General features: G+C 39.3%; 1 protein-coding gene across 3 annotated transcripts in view; it reads left to right on the top strand.

Annotated features, from left to right (window-relative positions):
* LOC126335218 (meiosis regulator and mRNA stability factor 1) overlaps positions 1–21,455 on the top strand; it is a 219,294-nt gene that overhangs the window by 101,867 nt on the left and 95,972 nt on the right. For all 3 annotated transcript variants that reach the window (XM_049998246.1, XM_049998245.1, XM_049998247.1), the window contains 4 exons: positions 3,470–3,645; positions 10,820–11,039; positions 12,069–12,235; positions 13,206–13,381. In XM_049998246.1, coding sequence (XP_049854203.1) covers positions 3,470–3,645; positions 10,820–11,039; positions 12,069–12,235; positions 13,206–13,381 — 739 coding nt within the window. The remainder of the gene's footprint in view (positions 1–3,469; positions 3,646–10,819; positions 11,040–12,068; positions 12,236–13,205; positions 13,382–21,455) is intronic.

Here is a 21,455-nt window from a genome sequence, read left to right as displayed (position 1 = left end):
CCAATTATTTTTTTATCAATGAACCAATTTTTTTTTACAAATAATTGCTTTATAATGAAACTGAAATGAAACTACTGAACATATTGCCAAATGGCTGTGTTACAATGTAAGTTTGACCACTAAGAGTGCTGTATAAAAATTTCATCTCTCTAGCTTGAGTGGATTTTGAGAAAATGTTCCTTATATTCGAAAAGTTCTAATTTACGGGAAATGGCTATCAAAGTTTCTCAATACATTCCTGCACTATAGGATGGATTATCAGGGTCTTCTTCTTCATCCTCCAAAAGCTTCCTCTTCTGTCTTTTTTTCTGGCCTGTTGTTCCATCATACTTCATATGCCTTTCTCTTCTTTCTGCTCCTCTTATCCTTTCTCTGTCAATATTTCTTAGTGCTCGTACAGTGTTCACCCCAGCTGTAAATCCTAATGCCTTCAGAGCTTCACACTGTTCCCTTGGTTGTAGGTTGCTATTGCATCATAAATGCCAAAGTGTAGTGTTTTTATGCTTACAAACACCCTTTTAGGAATCACTTTCCAAATCAAATTGTTTACACTCTCATTAGGATTCTGTGTCTTTCCGTGTAGACATTTGTGTAACAATTCTGGCTGTGCTAAGTCATGAAAAATTGGTTTTATTGCATTTATCACAGCTGCTGGCAAACCATGTTTGTGATCGTAGTCCTTTTCTGCATTATATTTGCACCAGGAATCTTTTGGGCACAGGCTGTGTTGAGGGTATTCATTGGAAGAGGCAGTATGAAGGAACAATGCCCACACTGATTTTCGCATGTCATTAACATTACTAGTATTTTGCCTTATAGTATACCCATAGTATCTCTGTAGACGTTCAATCACCTCATCAGTAAGCCTGCCTCTCCCTCCTATTGTCTTTCCATCACTGAGCTTACTTGAACCCAAAGTTTGTTTGAGTCTTCGAAGCCGTGCACCCATACACTTTTGCACATGCCCAGTGCATTCCAACTTTTCAACTACAAATTCATTTCCGTATGGTTTCAGTTCCTCTATAGTCTCAACCTTTGGAGTCACCATCCCCAAGGTAGTATTTGTACCCAACGTTGTATCTGGGAACTAAATGTTCAAAAATTTGTTTCACTCCATCCACTTCCATTGCTCCACTTGATCCACTAAAATTTGCCTCACAGGTTCCACTGTGCTCTCCTTTGATTTTATTTTTGCACCTGCAATGTTTTGATAATATTGCAACATCTATCACCTTTGCACTATCACAATCCCATTCAGGGATTTATGACCCCTTTTTTGCCAGGAACCATCTAATGCCACTACCAAATCCCTAGAACCACTGTTCATTTATAGAGATTCCTCCACTTCTTCCTTTATGGTTTTCAAAGCCTTATCTTCAACAGAGGATCCTACCAGTTCACAGTAGTACCCAAATTTGCTTGGAGGCGATGACAAGTTCATAATACCACAAAACAGTTTACCAGCAGCAGACCCTTTTCCAATGGATCGAAGACCATACACAAGTCGAACATTCACATCAAACACTCTAGATCGTCCATTTTCACCAAAAAGACTGGCATGTGAATTGTAGAAAGTCACTTGATACTTGCAACATGCACAGATTATCTTCATCTCACAAGCTAAACCAAAGTGCTTTGTTTTCTCTAGTCCCACTCCTACACTTGAACACATTTTGCACAGAACACTTTCTCTCAACACAGAAGATGATAATCCAATATTCAGTACTTTGTTAATATCATCATTGTCACTAACATTCACGAAATCTGTCACTTCCACCAGTCAGCTTCTTGTAAGAAGATGTCATAGGGCTATGGCCGGCCATGTGTTGTTGCTTAGCAGAAGAACGCAATGTTTCAGTGATTGTAGTATCGCAACTTGGTATTAGTGTTAATTTTCTTTTCTCTATGTTCTTCCTCTTCTTATATACACGGTTACTAAAACGTGGCATCGTAGCCAGAACAACGCTTTACACCAACTACCAACAACAGGCGCAACACTGAACTAATTCGAAATGGTAAACAGCAAAGAGACGATGTTCTGCGCTCTTAGTGCTTCATTTGTCACAGAAAACAATAAAGCCAACCCTTGCACACTCGCTGTTTGTGTAACAGGCCAAGAAAACACCAAGCAGTTCGCCAGGAAGTCACGAGAGGGTGTTAGATGCATTCAACGGCCGCCCATTTCCTCTGCAGGCGTGGGGGAAAATGGTAATAACTCCACTTCTAGGGCGAGTAGAACAATAATTCAAAGTTTACATTAAAGAGGAATGTTCCAATTAATTTTCGGTAGAAAAAAAAAAATTTTTTTTAACCACCTCCGGCTCCTCTTAAGTGACAATAAAACAAATGTGCATAGAGTTTTACAGTTTTGTGATCTGTCCAGTTTGTTTCCTAAAATTTTTGGGAGATGATCTTAATGTGTGAACAGGGCGACTGGCTCGACAGGGTAACTGGCTCACTCATGTTTTTTTCGTAATTAGGCAGCATAGTCACATTTCTCTGTGCCTTTTGTTAGATCTTCTGTGGGTTTTGCTTCTATTTCAATCCCACATACAGTGCATATCTCCCTCCATTGTATTAAGGCCTGTGAGATTGAGCAATTGTGTGGGTCAATGTGAGTGAGAAGGGAGTGAGTGAATGATTGTAATTTTGTAGGTTTCCTCCTCACTGTGTTGCAACAGTTGTCATTTTATCCATGTTCACTTCTTTTAATATGTGTAAGGCTGCTGATAACCTCAATGTTGATCACCTGTAAGCTCAAGACACACTTATTCTCTAGCCTCTTTATATATCTTGAGCATTATTCACCATTTGTCTGTACCACTTCCAATTTTGTAGCTATTGGTGTTAGAAGTTGTACTTTTTGTCTTGTATATTTACAAAGTAAAAAAAGTTCTAAAATACGCTTCACCTGCTTTTGACTAGCAGCAATTAGGTGTGTATCTTGAGTGGCACTGTAGACATCCTGGCTCATTATATAAGGTTTTTGCCATTGAATTGTTGCTTTAGACATTCTGTTAGACTAAAACTTCTGCTTGAGTGATTCTGAAAACATACTGTTAAATAAAATGCTAAGATTTCTACAGTTTTATAGCTCACTGGTTCATTTACTAAGCATCAGAGCATATCGGAGATGTTCCTCAAATCCCTTGCCGTACACAATAGTAGAGGCACTGTGCATCATGGAGTAGTTATTGTTGAAATTCCACGTGGGTGTGCGCTCTCGTGAGGATGTTTGAAAGATTGTGTTTTCAGTTTTATTTTTGTGTCTTATCAACTACTTATTGCATCAGCTTTACAGATAGTTAACATTACTCCATTATTTATATTTCGTGAAGAACTTGTAAAACAATATTCATATATTTTTAAACATCTTTCCATGCTGAGTGATCAGAAGTATAGAATTTTAAATTTCTATATCTTTTAATGTGTAATGTATTATTAAAGTGTGTTAATTACATTTGGGCAGGTATGCAGTGTATCAGTGATAGCACAGACAGATGGGAATATCATGGCCTTTGTGAAAGTGCCAACTCTTTCTGATGCTCAACTTGCGATCTCTCTGTTCCACCGTTACAAAATTGGATACAGGCGCATACTAATATCGTATGGTAATACGAGTGGTCCTAGCCCACAGATAATTAGGTGAGTAATTTGTTGGAGAACTTGTTTGGTTTCATGGTGTAATTGTGTAAAGATCTGTAAAGTGACAGGTTGTTTTTTTTGGAGTCTGTAGAACAGGTTTTGCATTCAAATAGGGTGTATACAACCCAGGACAACTGGGAGATCTGGGAAAAATCTGGGAATTTTTTCATCTGGGAAGATCTTAGAATTCCAGGATTTTTTCATTGTTCTAATTATCAGTTACTTTTTTAGCTTTGGCTGGTAAGAACCAATACTCTAACAAAGGATATTACTGTAGATGTGACTCTTCAAGCTTTCCCAGGGGATACGTTGTGAATAGTCATCACAGGTTTGAAAATTCTGCACAACATGATCCGGTGGCTAACCTGTGAAGACTATTTACAGTATTAGTGTATCTCACTGCTGCAGAATAATACTGCAGCAATAAAACATGAACGAGAGAAACAAAAACAAACTAAAAACATAAGTTGCAAAGGAAATGCGCCATATAAAAAACAACAAAGCAGTGCTCATACACAACGTGCCAACAGCAAATGTTTCAAAGGCCATAGGAAGACTATGCAATGCTTCATAACAACAAATTGCCTCCGATGAGCGTGATGTCACAATTGTTTACATTAGATTTGTTTGAGCATTTGCAAGTGAGCTCATGCACATTTGAGTCGCGTATGAGTAGTACCTTCTCCACCTTCTGGCGACAGAAGTGTGGCAGTTAGCTGTATAAGCAATAGTAGAAAGCAACCACATTCTACCCAGAAAAATTTTACTGGCGCACATAAGCTGCCAGATTCATGCATGTGCAACAGGCCAGGACCTAGGGGGTGGGGGAAACCTGGGGTATCTGCACCGGTCGGCAGTTTCAGGGAGGGGGGCACCAAATTCATGTTCTTGAGGAAAATAACCTTGTTTCGCAAAACACCTAGCATCCAGCGAACTTTGGTCTAAAGATTATTCATATGATTTTGAAATGCACCTCTGTTGGTTTTTGAACAGTTTTAGACACATTCTGAGTTTATTTCTGAACGAATCAGAAGCTGATTTTTGAATGCCAGCAGAGTGTACATCATGTGTCTGCCAGGGAAATCTCCATTGCATCTAGAAAAACATTCCTGCAGACAAAAGGGGGACGGGGCTATATGAGCTGAGTGGAATAAAGCCTGAACGGGTGAACGGCTTTCGCTGTTTATGTGGTTGACTGGGTTTGCAAATGATCAACTTTGTTATAATTACTAGATTCAGTCTACCAGGGTGGAAATACATGACAAACAGGGGGGTGTGCAGCTATCTGGTATTGCCCCAGTTCAGAAATTTTGTAGATCCAGGGCTGATGAGGTGGGTTGCCTCCATGTGACTCATGTTTACGTTTAGTGATTTTGCTGTTTCCTCTTTGTTTATTGCTCTCACATCATAAGAAAAAAAGGAGCTATCAAGTGAATTAAATTCATTGACATAGTTACGGAAGGCTAGAATATATTGTTAGTTTCACATTTTATTTCCACTTTTCTGACAGTCAGGCATTAATCTCCTTGCAGAACAATGAAGTTATTTTTGTCAGTTTGTTAAAGAAATCTGGCTTGTATTAATCTTTTCTGCTGAGACGATATGGACATACAAATGTGCGCTTTAAGCCGAACTACGCTTTTTAGTATGGTTCACGAAATTTTGGTGCTCTTGGAGTATTCTCCAATGTCTTGCTTCTTTTATGACACAATGTAAGATCTTTCAATGTTTTACATGTACAAACATACAGACTTCCTGCATCAACACAGCTGTGCAAGTGCGGTGACGCATGTTATCTGACGCTCTCTGGCAACTGCTGAAACGAACCTATTTCTAACAGGTTGTGAGAAAATATTGCGAATGGTTGTTTGAAAAGCATTACTTACAAAGTGAACTGTGAGGGAGAATGTACAATGAATTACTTAAATTAGAGAGTGTTTGACTCTCATTTAAAAATCAACTCTTTAAGGACTACCATTTAGAAGAATTTAGAGCCCAGAAGATCAGACATTTATGTCGTCGTTAAAAATTTTACTTTCACATTTGTGTGATGTATCTTAGTCCAACACAGGTAAAAAAGATAAACATTATATGTGAAAGCTTAGCTTCTGTTGCAGCTTATTAATCTTAGACACACAATATTATATGTGAAAGCTTTTCTTTTCTTGTAGGAATACTATGTATATTAATTTAAACCATTAACTTTTCCTATTTGTGTGTTCATGCTAGTTTACAGTGATTTTGCTATTGGCTGACTTCATCACGTGTCCTATGCTCCGAATATCTGCTGTCATCGGCTGGCAAGATTGCGCGATATGAGCTATGACTGGCTTACAGAAGTGCATCACAGTCTAGATTACAATATCTTGGAAAGTAATGTCCGGTGTTTGGTGAAGTTCGAATTTATGCTTTCATAATACGAAAATATGCAGTGTACATGTTGCTGCTCATCAAACATCCCCCCCCCCCCCCCCCCCCCCCCATGCACGCACACCTGGGCATCGTTTTCTAGTGCCGGGAAATTCTACGCTGGTGTGTAAAACCTTAACCATTGAAAGTCTTGATACATCAGTTTTACAATTCCGAGGAAAAGTATACCGCCACTTAACATGGAAAAAGTGTATTTTCATGTGGGAGAAAGTGTATTTTTAACTGGGAAATCCAGGGAGAATCTGGGAATTATTTTCCTTGTCCGCGTGTACACCCTGTCAAAGGTGCTACTTGAATTAAAACTTAATTCAGATCCACCAGCTGCTGCAACTATCATTGCAACTCCAGCTAGAACAACTCTGGATGTAGGCTGTTACCATGTCCCTACCAGTAACAGGCTGCACACACATTAGTACATGTATTTATGCAAGAACTGCTCTGATTAACTTTCCTTATTGACATATTATGTGTATGGTGTAGCTTACCATAGCATTATGTTTTTTGGTGGACCTGATCTTTGTTATTGAAACTTGCAGTCAATACAATTTTTGTTCAAGCTGTAGCTTACATTGGTCATAATGAAATTAAAATGTTAACAAACTGTGGGACACCACGTACATGAAATTCAGTACTGAATTTTTGTGTGCATACATTTTTCAACTTGAATAGATTATTATGCCTTAGATGTACATAAGACTGACTTGGGCACTCAGTAAAGTAGTGAATTTTCTTGTGTTGTAGTATCTTTATGATAAGTGGAATGTAAATTAAACTCAGAGAATTTTAACACACTTAAACCAAAATTAATGTTGCACTCCATTTCACATTACTGATAAGGTCAAGTGTGATTCTTGCCATTCACGTTGAACAGAATGGAAAACTGTAAAACATCATATCGATGAAGTTCAGGTGTAGTCACTATGTACTAGAGTAAATGATCATTTATGTGGCTGTTAAGCAATACTGAATACAAATCTTGCCCTTTGCCTACAAATCATCGTGAGTAGCAATGTTCATTCAACAATTTTCATTAATGGTACAGTGATCTATAACTGTGACTGTAAAACTAGAAATTCATAGAATTGAACATCTCATTCTAGGAAGAAAATCAAATGTTAACAGTTTGGAATTTAATGTGCAAAATATCACTGCTTTTACTTTCTTGGAATAAACATTTTTCTGCAGTTTATAGCATATTTTATTGCTCCCATCAAGTTTGCTGTGTTCACAGCATTAATTCCCACCCGTTTTAGCGTGTGTATGTCTGTCATCCCTAACAGCAGAACTGGAAAATGCTGCTACAGCATATGGCTGATGTAGTGCCGCCTCCTGGCTCGGATGGTGTGACCATCAAGTCGTCATCTGAGCAGGAAGACCTGCACCTGTCCTCTCAGTTGCAACTGGCTATTCCCTCAAGTATTCCAGATGGTTACAGTGTAGAGTACCAAAGAATAACAGCCAGCAGCCATCATTGTAGTAGAGCCTCAAGAGGTAGTCACCTGCCCAGGGCAGCTATGTCTGTGATTGAGGACAGCGTCAGACCTTGGAGCTGCAGCCTTGTGGATGGCAGCTTGCATTCCGTCAGACATCGTCACTCAGAGCAGAGACTGGCTGCCTTCTTGCTGCCCACACCCATGCAGCACCAAGTTTCAGACCCAACTTGCCAGGACTGTGGCACTTCTGTTCAGCAGAACTTGGTGGTTGGTTCAACAGGCCAGTTGCTGCTGAAATTCATCACCAAATGGTTGTCATGGTTGGCTGAAAACATACACAATCGTCATTATCTCGATTCTGGGTGCAGACAGAATGGAGACACTACTACTGCCTACCTTGAGCCTCTGAGGTCCCTTAGTTATTCTTCTTTTCATATGCCTCTGGCATAGTCCCTCTGGAGGGAATGAATGAAGTGTTTCTCAATAATTATAATGTCAGCTTTTTTGTCAGCTTCTTTTAGCCCGCTTCGGTCCCTACCTACAGGTTACTAGGGGCTGTTGTAACTGCAACATACGGGTTTTTCATAGCACATAAGTGCCCTGTGTTGTGCCTGATTACTTCACACCCATTTCCAAATTTGTTTATAGTGCCTGGTAGGCAACGCTTCCTCACCTGTGAGAGGTGTCATAAACGTGCCTTGCAGAATCACTTGCTTTCAACAACATTGTTAGTGCCCACTTCCCAGTGTGCCCCTTCTTTCTTCTTGCAGTAGCTGTGCAAAATTTTCAAGAATTCCCCAAATCAGTGCCTATATGTATTTGTAGTGCAGCGGTAGTTTGTTTAACAATTTGAAGTAACACTCGAGAACTTTTTGATATCGTTGCTAACGTTTCCTCTTCATATATTACAATACACCACATACATTTTAAAGAATGTAGCCTATGTCTGAATGTTTATTGCAGTATCTTGTAAAATTTGAAGTAAATTTGTCAAGAACTTTTGGTTCAAGATTTTTGGTAACTATGTTAAACTAAAACTTGTCTTTATATCGTAGTAGAGATTAAACAGCTAATGTGCCCTCCAATACACACTGATGTGCCAAATTACTGGTATAGGCATGCATATTCAAACAGAATACAGCACTTTGGTCAGCAAGCCTATATAAGAAAAGTGTCCGGTGCAGTTGTTAGATTGGTTACTGCTGCTACCATGGTAGTTAAAGATTTGATTGAGTTTTAATATGGTGTTATTGTAAGCACACGAATAATGGAACACAGCAGCTCCAAGGTGGTGATGTGAAGTGGGTTGTTTCCCTTATGACCATTTCATGACTGTACCATGAATATCAGGAATCCGGTAAAACATCAGATCTCCAACATAAAAAACAAGTGTCAGCGTGCAAACCATTCAATGAAGCATCATTGATATGGGCTTTTGGAGCCGAAGGCTCACTTGTGTTTCCTTGATGACTGCACAACACAAAACGTAACACCTCACCCGGGCCCATCAACGCCGACATTGGACTGTTGATGACTGGAAAAATGTTGCCTTGTCAAATGATTCTCATTGCAAATTGTATTGAGCAGATGGACGTGTGTGGGTATGAGGAGAACATCGAGAATCCATGGACTTTGCATGTCAGCCGGGGACTGTTCAAGCTGGTGGATGCTCTGTTATGGTGTGGGGTGTGTGCAGTTGGAGTTATGTGGGACCCCTGGTAAGTCTAGATACGACTCTGAAAAGTGACATGTGCGTAAGGATCCTGTCTGATCACCTGAATCCATTCATGTCCATTGTGCATTCTGAAGGAGTTGGGCAATTCCACACACATCCAGAATTACTACAGAATGGCTCCAGGAACACTTCTGAGTTCAAACACTTCTGCTGGCCACCAAACTCCCCAGACGTAAACATTATTGAGCATATCTTAGATGCATTGCAATGTGCTATTCAGAGATATCAACACCCCCCTTGTAATCTTACGGATTTATGGACAGCCCTGCAAGATTCATGGTGTCAGTTTCCTTCAGCACTATTTCCTACATTAGTAGAGTCCATGCCGCATCGTGTTGCAGCACTTCTTCATGCTTGTGGGGGCCCTGCCCAATATTAGGTTGGTGTACCAGTTTCTTTGGCTCTTCAGTCTAGTTGGTAATAAGTTGAAAGTGGAAACAGTTTTGATTTCCTGCCTAAATTAGTAGCAGATCTTTTAGTGTAGACTTACCATTTCTGTGTTCTAGTTTCATTTAACTAGAGGCCAGACCAAATTTTGTTATTTATTATTTTCATCTATGCATTTTTAACAAATGATGTATAGAAGGCTTTACAGTGAGGTCTTAATTTTGTATTATTATGTGAGAGTGGATCAGATTTTAAAAATAAACTTGTAGTCTAAGTTTAAAATTTTAAACAAAATTTGTCACTGTTTTAGCACTTTCTTGAAATGTGGAACACTGACATTTTTTGACAAGTGAAATCAGTGTTGGCATTACTTCATCTGAAAGAAAAATTGCAATGATACGCTAATTTGTTGGACAGCCCGGGGCTTGTGTTAAAGGTTATTGTTTGTTTGTTCAGTTGTGAAGCCAACACATCTCGTCAGTATGTTTTATATACATTAGGTATTTAATAATTATATTTGAGTCCCTCTGTAAACCCTAACTTTCTGTACATAAAATTATTCAGAGTTCTTAATGTGTTTGCAAGTATTAATAACAAAAATGCCCGTGTCCAAAATTCCATTAGTGTCCTGAGAATCTTTCTTAGCAGTTATGTAGGAGTAACAAATAGTCATCTTGAAGGCAACATCACTCCTCAGTACTGACATATTGTATTGTATTTTTCCCTTTATTTGACTTTTACCAACTGTTCAGTTACTTGCAGTGAACAGATTAAATTCCTAAATATAAAGAGATTTTCATATGAGTCATCATTACTCCACTATTGAATGCCCATTTCAGAATTCACCATCACGTAACAGTTGTGATCTGCCACTCACTTTGTACCATTGATCTGTTAAAGCACTCTTAAAGATTGCTTCTCTCAATAGTTTTTGCTATTTCAAATTTTCCCAGTAAAACAAAAGCACCAAGATTCCACAGGTTGCTGTTTCCACTTAAAATTCATGGTGTCAGATTAACAGCTGTATCGTAGCATTTCTGTTAACTGCAATTCATATTTTTACTTCTGCTCTGCAGTAGATATTTTAGTATTCCAGTCACAATTCAATTTTTCTTTCTACATCATACAACTCAGGTTAATTCCTGCAATGGCTGAGATCTCACTTGTCTTTCTTTGTTTTTTGTTCCAGGTCTCAGGTCATTACCCTTCTTCTAGAAGTGCCAGACCACCGATTGCCTCTTTTCAAGTTCAGAGAGATGTTCGAGAAACGATATTTGGCATCAATCAGTGTCTCGGATATCTACAAACTTCGTGATGTCTGTGTAGTCTCAGATGGACCAAATGGAAGGATGGTGACACTTAATCCAGACCACCGACATACGCCATCTCCGTGCCTGGTATCAGGACAGGTAAGCTCTGTATAACTAAATTTGGTATGTATGTTCAAATGATATGCTATTAGTAAATTTTCTGTTGTCAACTAGAAATTGCCATGATGTTTTTCTGTTAGTAAAATTCTTTCATTGTGAGAGTAAATTACAGCTGAGACAATTTGACAAACATATTTGTGTGTATAGGATCTTAAACCCTAACGTTCTGTCCTTGAGATGTATTTAATGTTGTCTCTCCTCTTAACTGGCCTCTTAAGTTAAATGGCCTGATGCTATGTTAAATTACTTTAACAAGATTTAAGATACCATATTGACATCTCTGATCTGGGAGAGCAGCTCTGTTTAATGTGTGTTCATAGCTTCAAGAAACATTGACTGGAGTACTTATTTTTGCCTTGGCCCTTGTGATTGTTAATAAGTATCTGACGTTTTCAACAATGATTTATCAACCATTTATGGTTGTTGAATCAAAAGGGTGGTGGATGAGTGACGTACTACAGTGTTTAGGCAAAATTTATATTGCAATCTCTGATATTTGTTGAACGTGTCCATTTTAGTAAGTGATGATTAGGGATACAGAGTCATTTGAAGTTTACGTAATATCTCATTAGCAAAAATTCGTGCAGTATTGACATGCAAACGCACATGCTCAACCACTGTCTCTGGCTGCCGAGGCCTGACTTCTTGGCCAAATATTACTTGTTCAGCAGTCTTTTTGTTGTGCCTATCTGTGACTCAACCGTTCTACTGTATGGTGAGTAGCAATCTATACTTTCCAAAACAGTATTAAGAAAAGGATAGTTGCCACTCACCTTACACCAGAGATGTGGAGTTGCAGATAGGCACAATAAAAAGACTGTCAGAAAGTGAGCTTACGGCCAATAAGTCCTTCGTCAGAAATGAGCACATGCGCAGATTTTCCATTGTTTGTATCCTTTTCATAATATTGTCACAATTTTTTTTTTTTTTTCCAGAAAAATTTCTTGTTGAATTAATACCTTTGTATTAGTGTGTTACAAAAGTTAACTTGGTGTGTCGGGTTTGCAGGAAAATCAGCCATACTGTGTTCTGCATGCAATGAAACCACAGCCAGACAGAGGGTGGGCAGAGCAGGAGCTTTCTGCACTACCTTCTGTAAATATTGGACTGAAACTTCTGAGTAATCGTATTAAGGCCTTGCTGCTGTCGCATGGAGGCAGCCTTCCATTACCAAGGTAAGTTCTCACTCAGTGTATGAAGTAAAATTACTTGTTATATTGTTTGATAACAAAGAACATGAAACACGTGTGTGTGTGTGTGGGGGGGGGGGTCCAATGTGAGGTGGTGCCCCTTGCTGCAGCTGAGCCATGGTGAATCCTTGTCTGCTCTCTGACCTGCAGACTGACCCAACCCATATACTTTTGCCTCTCTTTCAGTTTTTATCATCTCTGGGGTCAGTGTTTTAAATGCCTTGATTTCATTGCTCCTAAATAACAATTAGATCAAATGTTTGGCTAATGTTACCAACTCCAAATAGACGCTGAACAAGCCACCTAACCCTCTACCTCCCAAACCAACCAAACATTAAACGTCCAGTTCTGGAATTTGGTTGCTTTTTCTGTTAAGAGACAAAAAATATGTATGAAATACTTCATAATCTGAACAGTTGGAAAAAATTGCAGAAAAGTTCTATTTTACTCAATGTTCCATTCAAGAGTGAGAGAGGGTTGTATAGGATTGGGGGGTTTAAATTCATGTGGAAACCAAAACACTATTTTGTTTGGTTTGCCCTTATATAATTTCAAATCAGATTTGCTGACACTCTTCACCAGAATCTTAAATCTGAACAAACAATAATTTTTTTGTCAGTTTTTAATGTTCAATAATGATCTAGGAAAACTTTTAATTTGCAACCAGTAAAGTTTATTTCCTTGCTCTGTAAACTTGGAATTTTGTTTCATTCTTTATTTAACCTATTCGTTTTACTTTTTTAATTTCTTCTTTGTCTCTTCAAATTTCCCTCTTCCATTCGAGATATTTTCCCCATCACTCCCTTATTTTTATTGTCTTCTGCTGCAGCAGTCTGGAAAGATTGCAATTATTTTTTGTTCTTGACTCTTATAAGCTGCTTTCACCATGGACTCCAATCTTAATTCCTGTATATTTTTATTAGTTGATATAAATTGACAATGTTGGTAATTGCAGCTTGCCATACTGCTATTTAGCAGTGTTCGATAAATTGGACGTGTCAGATACTGGAGTACCTTTGGAGCATCTCGTTAGTTGTCTGCACGATGTGAAGATTATTCCTGGTCCACCAGGATGTGTCAAAAAATTGGTTTGGTCTCCAGATTTGCAGCCAGATTCTTCTTTTTCTCAAGGTAATAAATATATTACTTGTAAATTTTATTTTTGTCAAATATTCCATGAATCAATGAAGTATTTTCTCCCTTCTGTCATTAATTGCTTAGGACCTTTCTAGCGTTATGCAATATAATAATTGTTGGATGTTATTGTTGTTATTAGCATGATTGGACTGTATTTGTTTGTGGAAAGCTTTATTATTGAGTCTTGAGTTCCTTGCAGCTCTCATTTTCTCTCCATGAATTTTCTTTTTCTTCACTGCATTTTGTTCTTTTTTTCTTTAGTCAATTTCAGGCTGCACTTTGTTTTTTGTTGACAAAGTCCTAGGAATTAGTATTGTCATTTTCTCATTTTTTATTATTGCCTTATTTCTCCCTTTTATTTTAAATTGTATTTTTATTTTTTTATTTTCTACCTTTTTGCAATTTTTAGTGTTTTTTTTCCCCTTGGTTAGTTTCCACTGCTTCTAACCTCAGTGTTTAGCCATAGGCTTGTTTTCTTTCCTTCTTTTGCTTTGTCATTTTGCTAGCTGTCTTCCTAACCTGACCCTAGTAAGTTCCATGTAAAATACTGGTGCCATGTCCAGAGTTGCACAAGAATGGCCTAGAGGGAAGTGGACTTTGCTTGGCACAAACTTTCAGGCCATCCCTTGTACTTGGACAAGTGGGGTATTGGTTTTAGTGAAGTTGAGAATACTCTTGGCAAGATGCCCAAAAAAAAAAAATCAGTGTCAGTTAGCACTTCAGACTGGTATCAGTAGCATCTACTCAGAACTGCGTACAAACTTACTGGGTAGTGGCAGTAAAGCTGGATGTTGCAATCTGTGCCCGATTAAGAGGTTTATATTGAAATAAAAATTTTCGTTCTGATGAATAATGGTTGTTTTCATTAGGGTATGTGTACTTGCAGAACAAGTCAACAAGGAGTTCTGGAAAATCATCACGGGCGCTGAAGCCCTTGCTGTCGTGCGTCCAAAACCCCTCTACTACTACTACTACTACTACTACTGGAAAATCATCAGTTACATCATCAGTTACATGGAGTCTCTCTCTCTCTCTCTCTCTCTCTCTCTCTCTCTCTCTCTCTCTACCAACAACTAAAGAAAATATGCTGGACAATGTAAGGACACAAACCATCATTTTGGCTAATGATATTATCACAAAATATCTTAGTTAGAGCTTTGAGAACTGTTAAAGTATGTCTGCTCCAGTTTTTTGAAGTATTCTTGAGATCCCATCTTAATGGGTAACAGATGTGTGGATTGGCAGGACCTTCATATCTAAAGGTCATAGATATTATCAACCTCAAGTGGATCAGACTAGCCAGAGGCACAAAGGCACATTTTGAACCAGAATTTTTTAATTTTTATTTATTGCCTGGTGAACTATGGAAACACCTGAAGGTGCATTAGGTGAACAGGTTCTTTTGCAAATGAACCAAGGTAAAACAACTACCTATATGCTTCTGGACATGCCATGATTTCTGTTGTTTTGTCTTTTTGAGATGTATATTGGTGACGAGTTGTTCTTCAGTTCGTTATGAATGCTGGTTCTCTCAACTTTCTCAATGGTGTTTCGTGAAAATGTCTTCTTCCCTCCAGGTATTCAAATTTGAGTTCAAGCAGCATTTCTGTAATAATCACAAGTTGTAAAATCTGCTGGTAACAAGTTTATCAGCACATCTCTCACTTGCTTAGATGTCTTCCTTTAATCTGATGTGGCAGGGCCCCCAAACACCTGAGCAGTTCTCAAGAATTGGTTGCATAAGTGTTTGTGACCTTTCTCCTTTCTCGATCAGCTACATTTTCTTGGAATGCTTCCAGTAAACCAAAGTAACCATTCTCCTTCCTTGCAACCAGTCTGACAGTGTTTTGCCTTGTTGTGCCTCAATATTTAATCAATGTGACTGTGCCAGACAGCACACCACAAATAATGTATTCAAATATTTTATAAATGTTTTCGCTACTCATCTCCATTAACTTAAATTTTTCTGCATTTGGAGCAAGCTGGCATTAATAACACAAAGCAGAAGTTTTGTCTAAGTCGTCCTGTATTCTCTTACAAACAGTGGAAACTCCAGATTGTTAAATCAGTAATATTACCAGGAGGACAAATTACTTTTCACTGTACATATGGCCCTTTGAGTGGCAGATAGGCACAATAAAAAGTGAATATTATTGTGCATTATTGCCTTTGGCCAAAGCCTTCTTCAGCCAGCAAGTGCACGCGCACGCACACGCGCACGCACCTCACTGTCTGGGACAGGGTTCTATCATAAGTGTCTATATAGTGTGGATATCCTCTGCTGTTCACATGCGACTAAGTCTTAATTTGATTTAAGCAGGAAGTTTTTATTGCGGAGTATCTCTCCGTCATTCTAATAAAGCCAACCATTACTCTTAAAGAATAGTGTGTGTTTCCTTTATGAGGTCTCTGCCACAATTTCTTCAGGTATTAGTGGCACATATAATTTGTCTTTGGCCTCCAGAACTTTGCACTGAAAGATTAAATGTGGTACATTTCATTTCCCATACCATGTAGTCTGCACTTAGAGCTTCTTTTTCTATTCCCACATGCAAAGAAGTTACCTGAAGTTTCATCATATGATTTTAATCTGCGTCATATTCAAGTCCAGGATTACAGAACTTCTTTTGAAAAACGTTTTTTTGAGTTCTAGTCCACTGTTTAACAGTCTGCCTCCTGATCCCTCTACATAGTTAATGTTTTACCATTGTCTTAATGACAGAGTAGGTTCCATTCTAACAAATCTTTGTCTACATCTGCAAACCACCATATAGTTCATGGTGGAGGGTACCTTGTACCATTACTAGTCATTTCCTTTCCTGTTCCACATGCAAATAGTCATCGCCCCTGTCCTGGTTGGCGTATCAGCTTGTTTGTTACCAGTACTACCTCAGTGATCAGGGACCCACAGTAGGTTTACCCTGCTGCTTTCTCCTAGCATCAAAAGGGTTTCATGGTATTCTGCAATTATCTTTGATCCTGTTACAGAGGCTCATAAAGGTTTTAGATATGTTTGGCGGCTGAATGAATGTAGATGCTATGATCCTTGTAACACCTATGTAGATTCTCCTTTGCTCGGATAGCAAATGTATCTCCTTGGCATACTGTAGTTAGCTTCTTGAGGGAGATTCCACTCTGTAGTCTACACTATACCTTGTGTATCCCAGCCTCAGCAGCTTTGTCTGTTTTCAGCCCATCAGTAACTCCAACTGTCATCCAAACGGTTCCTTCCACTGTCTGTTTCCTGTTCTTACATCAAAAGGTGTACTGAAGCAGGTGGAAGTTGTTGTATAGTCAGCTGCCAGTTTCCTGACCATCCTTATGTATACCACAGTCGTTATATTAGTGTAAGATATTCACTATCCTAAGGATTTCAGATTTTGTAACCTTTCTGCCCCTATTGCTCTTGAAACCTAAAAACATAATGGGGGTATGTCCAGCATGGTCTTCATCTCAGCAGTGGGTGTGCTTTTAATTCTGCTCGTTGTGACTAGGCAGGCTAGTCTCTGCACCTTCTCAAAATCCACCTTGCAGTTACCCTATAGTGATGTTGATCATTTCCACATCCACCATTGTGGCTTCTACCTTTTTTCTGCTCATCATGGTCTTAATCTGCATATTCATCCTGTTCTTCTGAGCTCTAAACATGGATAAGAAGGTTGTGTTGATAGAAGCCCCCTCAGTATCTGGGAAGATGGAGAGGTCTCCTTAGAGTGTAGTGCTTTTTCTACTTTCCCAAGTTGAAGTGCTGTTTCACATGATTGGTGTGGTTGATAAGTGCATAGAGGAATATCCCCTATCCCCCAATCTGCACAATAACTATTACGGTGAAATGAATACCCCTAGCTGGTTGTTGTTGTTGTTGTTGTTGTTGTTGTTGTTGTCATCGTCGTCTTCAGTCCTGAGACTGGTTTGATGCCGCTCTCCATGCTACTCCATCCTGTGCAAGCTTCATCTCCCAGTACCTACTGCAACCTACATCCTTCTGAATCTGCTTAGTGTATTCATCTCTTGGTCTCCCTCTATAATTTTTACCCTCCACACTGCCCTCCAATACTAAATTGGTGATCCCTTGATGCCTCAGAACATGTCCTACCAACCGATCCCTTCTTCTGGTCAAGTTGTGCCACAAACTTCTCTCTTCCCCAGTCCGATTCAATACTTCCTCATTAGTTATGTGATCTACCCATCTAATCTTCAGCATTCTTCTGTAGCACCACATTTCGAAAGCTTCTATTCTCTTCTTGTCCAAACTATTTATCGTCCATGATTCACTTCCATACATGGCTACCCTCCATACAATTACTTTCAGAAATGACTTCCTGACACTTAAATCTATACTCAACATTAACAAATCTCTCTTCTTCAGAAACGCTTTCCTTGCCATTGTCAGTCTACATTTTATATCCTCTCTACTTCGACCATCATCAGTTATTTTGCTCGCCAAATACCAAAACTCCTTTACTACTTCAAGTGTCTCATTTCCTAATCTAATTTCCTCAGCATCACCCGGATTAATTTGACTACATTCCATTATCCTCGTTTTGCTTTTGTTGATGTTCATCTTATATCCTCCTCTCAAGACACTGTCCATTCCTTTCAACTGCTCTTCCAAGTTCTTTGCTGTCTCTGACAGAATTACAATGTCATCAGCGAACCTCAAAGTTTTTATTTCTTCTCCATGGATTTTAATACCTACTCCGAATTTTTCTTTTGTTTCCTTCACTGCTTGTTCAATATACAAATTGAATAACATTGGGGAGAGACTACAGCCCTGTCTCACTCCCTTCCCAACCACTGCTTCCTTTTCATGTTCCTCAAGTCGTATAACTGCCATCTGGTTTCTGTACTAATTGTAAATAGCCTTTCGCTCCCTGTATTTTACCCTTGCCACCATTAGAATTTGAGAGTATTCCAGTCAACATAGTCAAAAGCTTTCTCTAAGTCTACAAATGCTAGAAACGTAGGTTTGCCCTTCCTTAATCTAGCTTCTAAGGGGGGGGGGGGGGGGGGGGGGCAGCAGCCCTAGCTGCTTACAGGTGTTGATATGTTAACAGGGACCATTGAAAATGTGTACCCAACCAGGACTCTAACCCGTTATCTCCTGCTTACATGGCAGATGCTCTATCCATCTGAGCTACAGAGGATAGTGCAACTGCAGGGATTTATCTCTGGCGCACCTCCCGTGAGACTCACATTCTCGACTTATTGTCCCACACTATATTTATTATGCTGCTGCCCATTATATTCATTACTCGCAGTTTTCTGCCGATTCCCGTAATGTCGATAAGAACAGATACCATCTTCACATATATACATTAACTATGTTTTCTTATGTCTTTAGAAGAGGAGGAGGATAGTGTGATTGGTGTCACGTCCTTAGCCTTGATATGATAAGTTCTTCCTGGCTTTGGAATGAAAAGAACCTTCACTGTTCTCAAAGTATTAGGAATGACTCATGAGTCGGATAGCTAGACAGACTGTAAAAAGTCTGCAGAGGAGTCTAATCGCTCTCGTGCTTCTGGCAGCAAACCTGGAAAGACTTCATTTGGACTTGGTGACCTGAATGGCTGAAACATTATTGCGTACTGGATTTTTTGAAATCAACACATTCTTTGGCAGTTTCCCAGTTCTCCCATTGGTTACCCATAAAAAATTACCTCACAAGGGCTGACATTTGTTTTGAATAATTTGCTAGAGTCCATTGGGGAAGTGAGTCTTTAGGAGCTCATCCAGTCTCATGTGCTGACCTAGTATACTCAACCTCCTTCCCTAGTGTGTCTGCTGGATTCGGTACTATCCTTGTGAGGATTTTGTGAAGGCTGGCTCTGGGAGCTGTACCTTCCATCTTCTCACAGAATACAATCCAGGATGATTGTTTTGCTTGCCTAATAGCAAGATTTTATTTAGCAAGTGCTTCCCAATATTTTGCCCATTGTTGTCTCCTTCTTGCAAAGTCAAATAGTCTTCTCACTTGCTTTCTTTCCAATTTTTGTTTGTACACTTTTAACTGATGACCAGTCTTCTGTGTGTGAGGTCACAATGGCAGTCATTACTTCGTCTGCCACTTCTTCTAAGTATATTGGTTTAAATATTGAGGTCTTAACTTCAAGTTAATTTCTTTCCTAAATGAATTGATCTGTTTTCTCAGGATTCCTATTGGTGATATTCGTTTCCAACCCAAATTAGTTTGCAAGTGTTCAGATAAGGTATTATTATTCTTGTCAGAAACATACAGATACATGTACATACATTTTACACAGTTATGATTAAATTACTTTTGACCAAAAAATGGCCACTTCCAGTGCATTTTCTATTACTTGTTGATCATATTCAGTACAGGAGACTGGGCACAATAGACACTGAAGCATGTGCTAAACTTTCTGTTCTTCTCCACAGTCACACCAAATATCATTTGGATCAGTGTGTCCCCATCTTGCCAAGTTCACTATTGACCTCCCATCTCCGGATGTCAGTCTATTCAGGGACTTGAAAATTGTCCGTTCCCCATCATGGTCTGGAGATAAAGTTTCAACAACTCTTTTCCAATTGGGGGAAGGTAGGTCCTAGCCATCCATAGTTGTAACTTAGCTTTTTCAGCAGTGGTTCTAAGTTCCTTTGATATCCTAGGGAAACTCTTTCTCGACTTCAGTCGTTGCCGATGTTGTTAATGCCCATGCAGAGGCTGGGTAATTTCCTGTTCCACTGCCTTCCTTTCCTTGTTTGCAGTTCTCTCTCTTCGAACAGGTGGTAGTGCTGTTCCTGCGAGGTGGTAAAGCCATTTGACTGGAGAGGATTTCAAGCAACCTGTTATAATTCTGCAGTTTTCATCAAGGGCTACATACACCTGTTTATAAACAGGCATACTCTGCTGCAGAATAGCATAGTGCCATTGCAGATGTTCAGATTGTTTCAAGTTGACTACCCCACTGTGATCCAGCCAGTTTCCATAGAAGATTGTTCCTTGTGGAAACTTTAGACTTGCATTTCATGCAGTGCTTTTTGAAAGTGAGAGATCTGTCAAGTGTCACTCTTCGGTATTTTGGAGTCCTGTAGTGTTTGTTTGACCCCCGACCATACTATTTTAAACTTGCGAGTGGCTTCCTTGTTTCGAAAATGAAAAGCACATACTTTCGTCTTTGGAGGGTTTGGTTTAAGCTGGTTTTTGTTGTTCTATCTGGATAGATCAAGGGCATTTGTGAGGTTGTTGTCCACTGATTTAAAATCTGTACTCTAGGCGGCTAGAGCAAGGTTGTCAGCATATAAGAAACTCCCGGTGTTTGGAGCTATAGGTTGGGTGTTGGTAGATAAGGTATAATGTGGTGGCAGGAGAACACTCGTGTAAAATGTAATACAGCTTGCAAGCTTTTGAAACCAGTGGCTCCTTTGTCTGGCCGAAAGGTTGAAGGAGAAGCAAGAAGGGTGAAGGAAAATAACTGGTGAGATTTAGGAAAATGGGTATAATTTGGAAAAGTCACACAGAACCCCGGGTCTGTTACTTCTTCCCTCCTCCTATTCCTGAAGGTACATTCCTTACCCCTGCCAAAGATCATTGTTTCTCTCCAATAGATATTCAAGTAGATACTTACCTCTGCTGTTGTTGCTTCCCCGTACCAGATTTTGGGACAACAAGCAGTTGTTTGTTTAGGTGCAAGCAACTGTTTACTGGTCTTTTCATTTCCTGGGTAGGAGCAGCACTGCCATAGTAAGGAAGGTATGCTGAGGCCAATACGCTGCTTCATTTTGATCACTTTATCTCTGGAAAATAAGTTTTCCATTGGCAGGAATGATATTCCATTTTTAAAATATGCATGTTTGAGGGCTTTTGATCCTGACATAATAAACGTGGCTCCAGTTCCTCCAAGGCCTGATACATCCCTCTTCATGTAACTAGTGTCTTGGGATCCAGACCATGTCCACATACTGTCTTCCTAGAAGGTGATAAATGGCAGCATTTGTCCCTGTACTGTGCTGTAGGTTTGTCTGCAAACTTCCAGCCACTAACTTGCTGCCATTGTCTTCTCTAATGTCCATGGCCTTCCTGGCTGTAACCTGTGAAAACTCTAAA

Source organism: Schistocerca gregaria, chromosome 2, assembly GCF_023897955.1.
Source record: "Schistocerca gregaria isolate iqSchGreg1 chromosome 2, iqSchGreg1.2, whole genome shotgun sequence".
NCBI lineage: Eukaryota > Metazoa > Arthropoda > Insecta > Orthoptera > Acrididae > Schistocerca > Schistocerca gregaria.
Note: the sequence above shows the minus strand (reverse complement) of the source record. Positions and strands in the feature narration are given on the sequence as shown.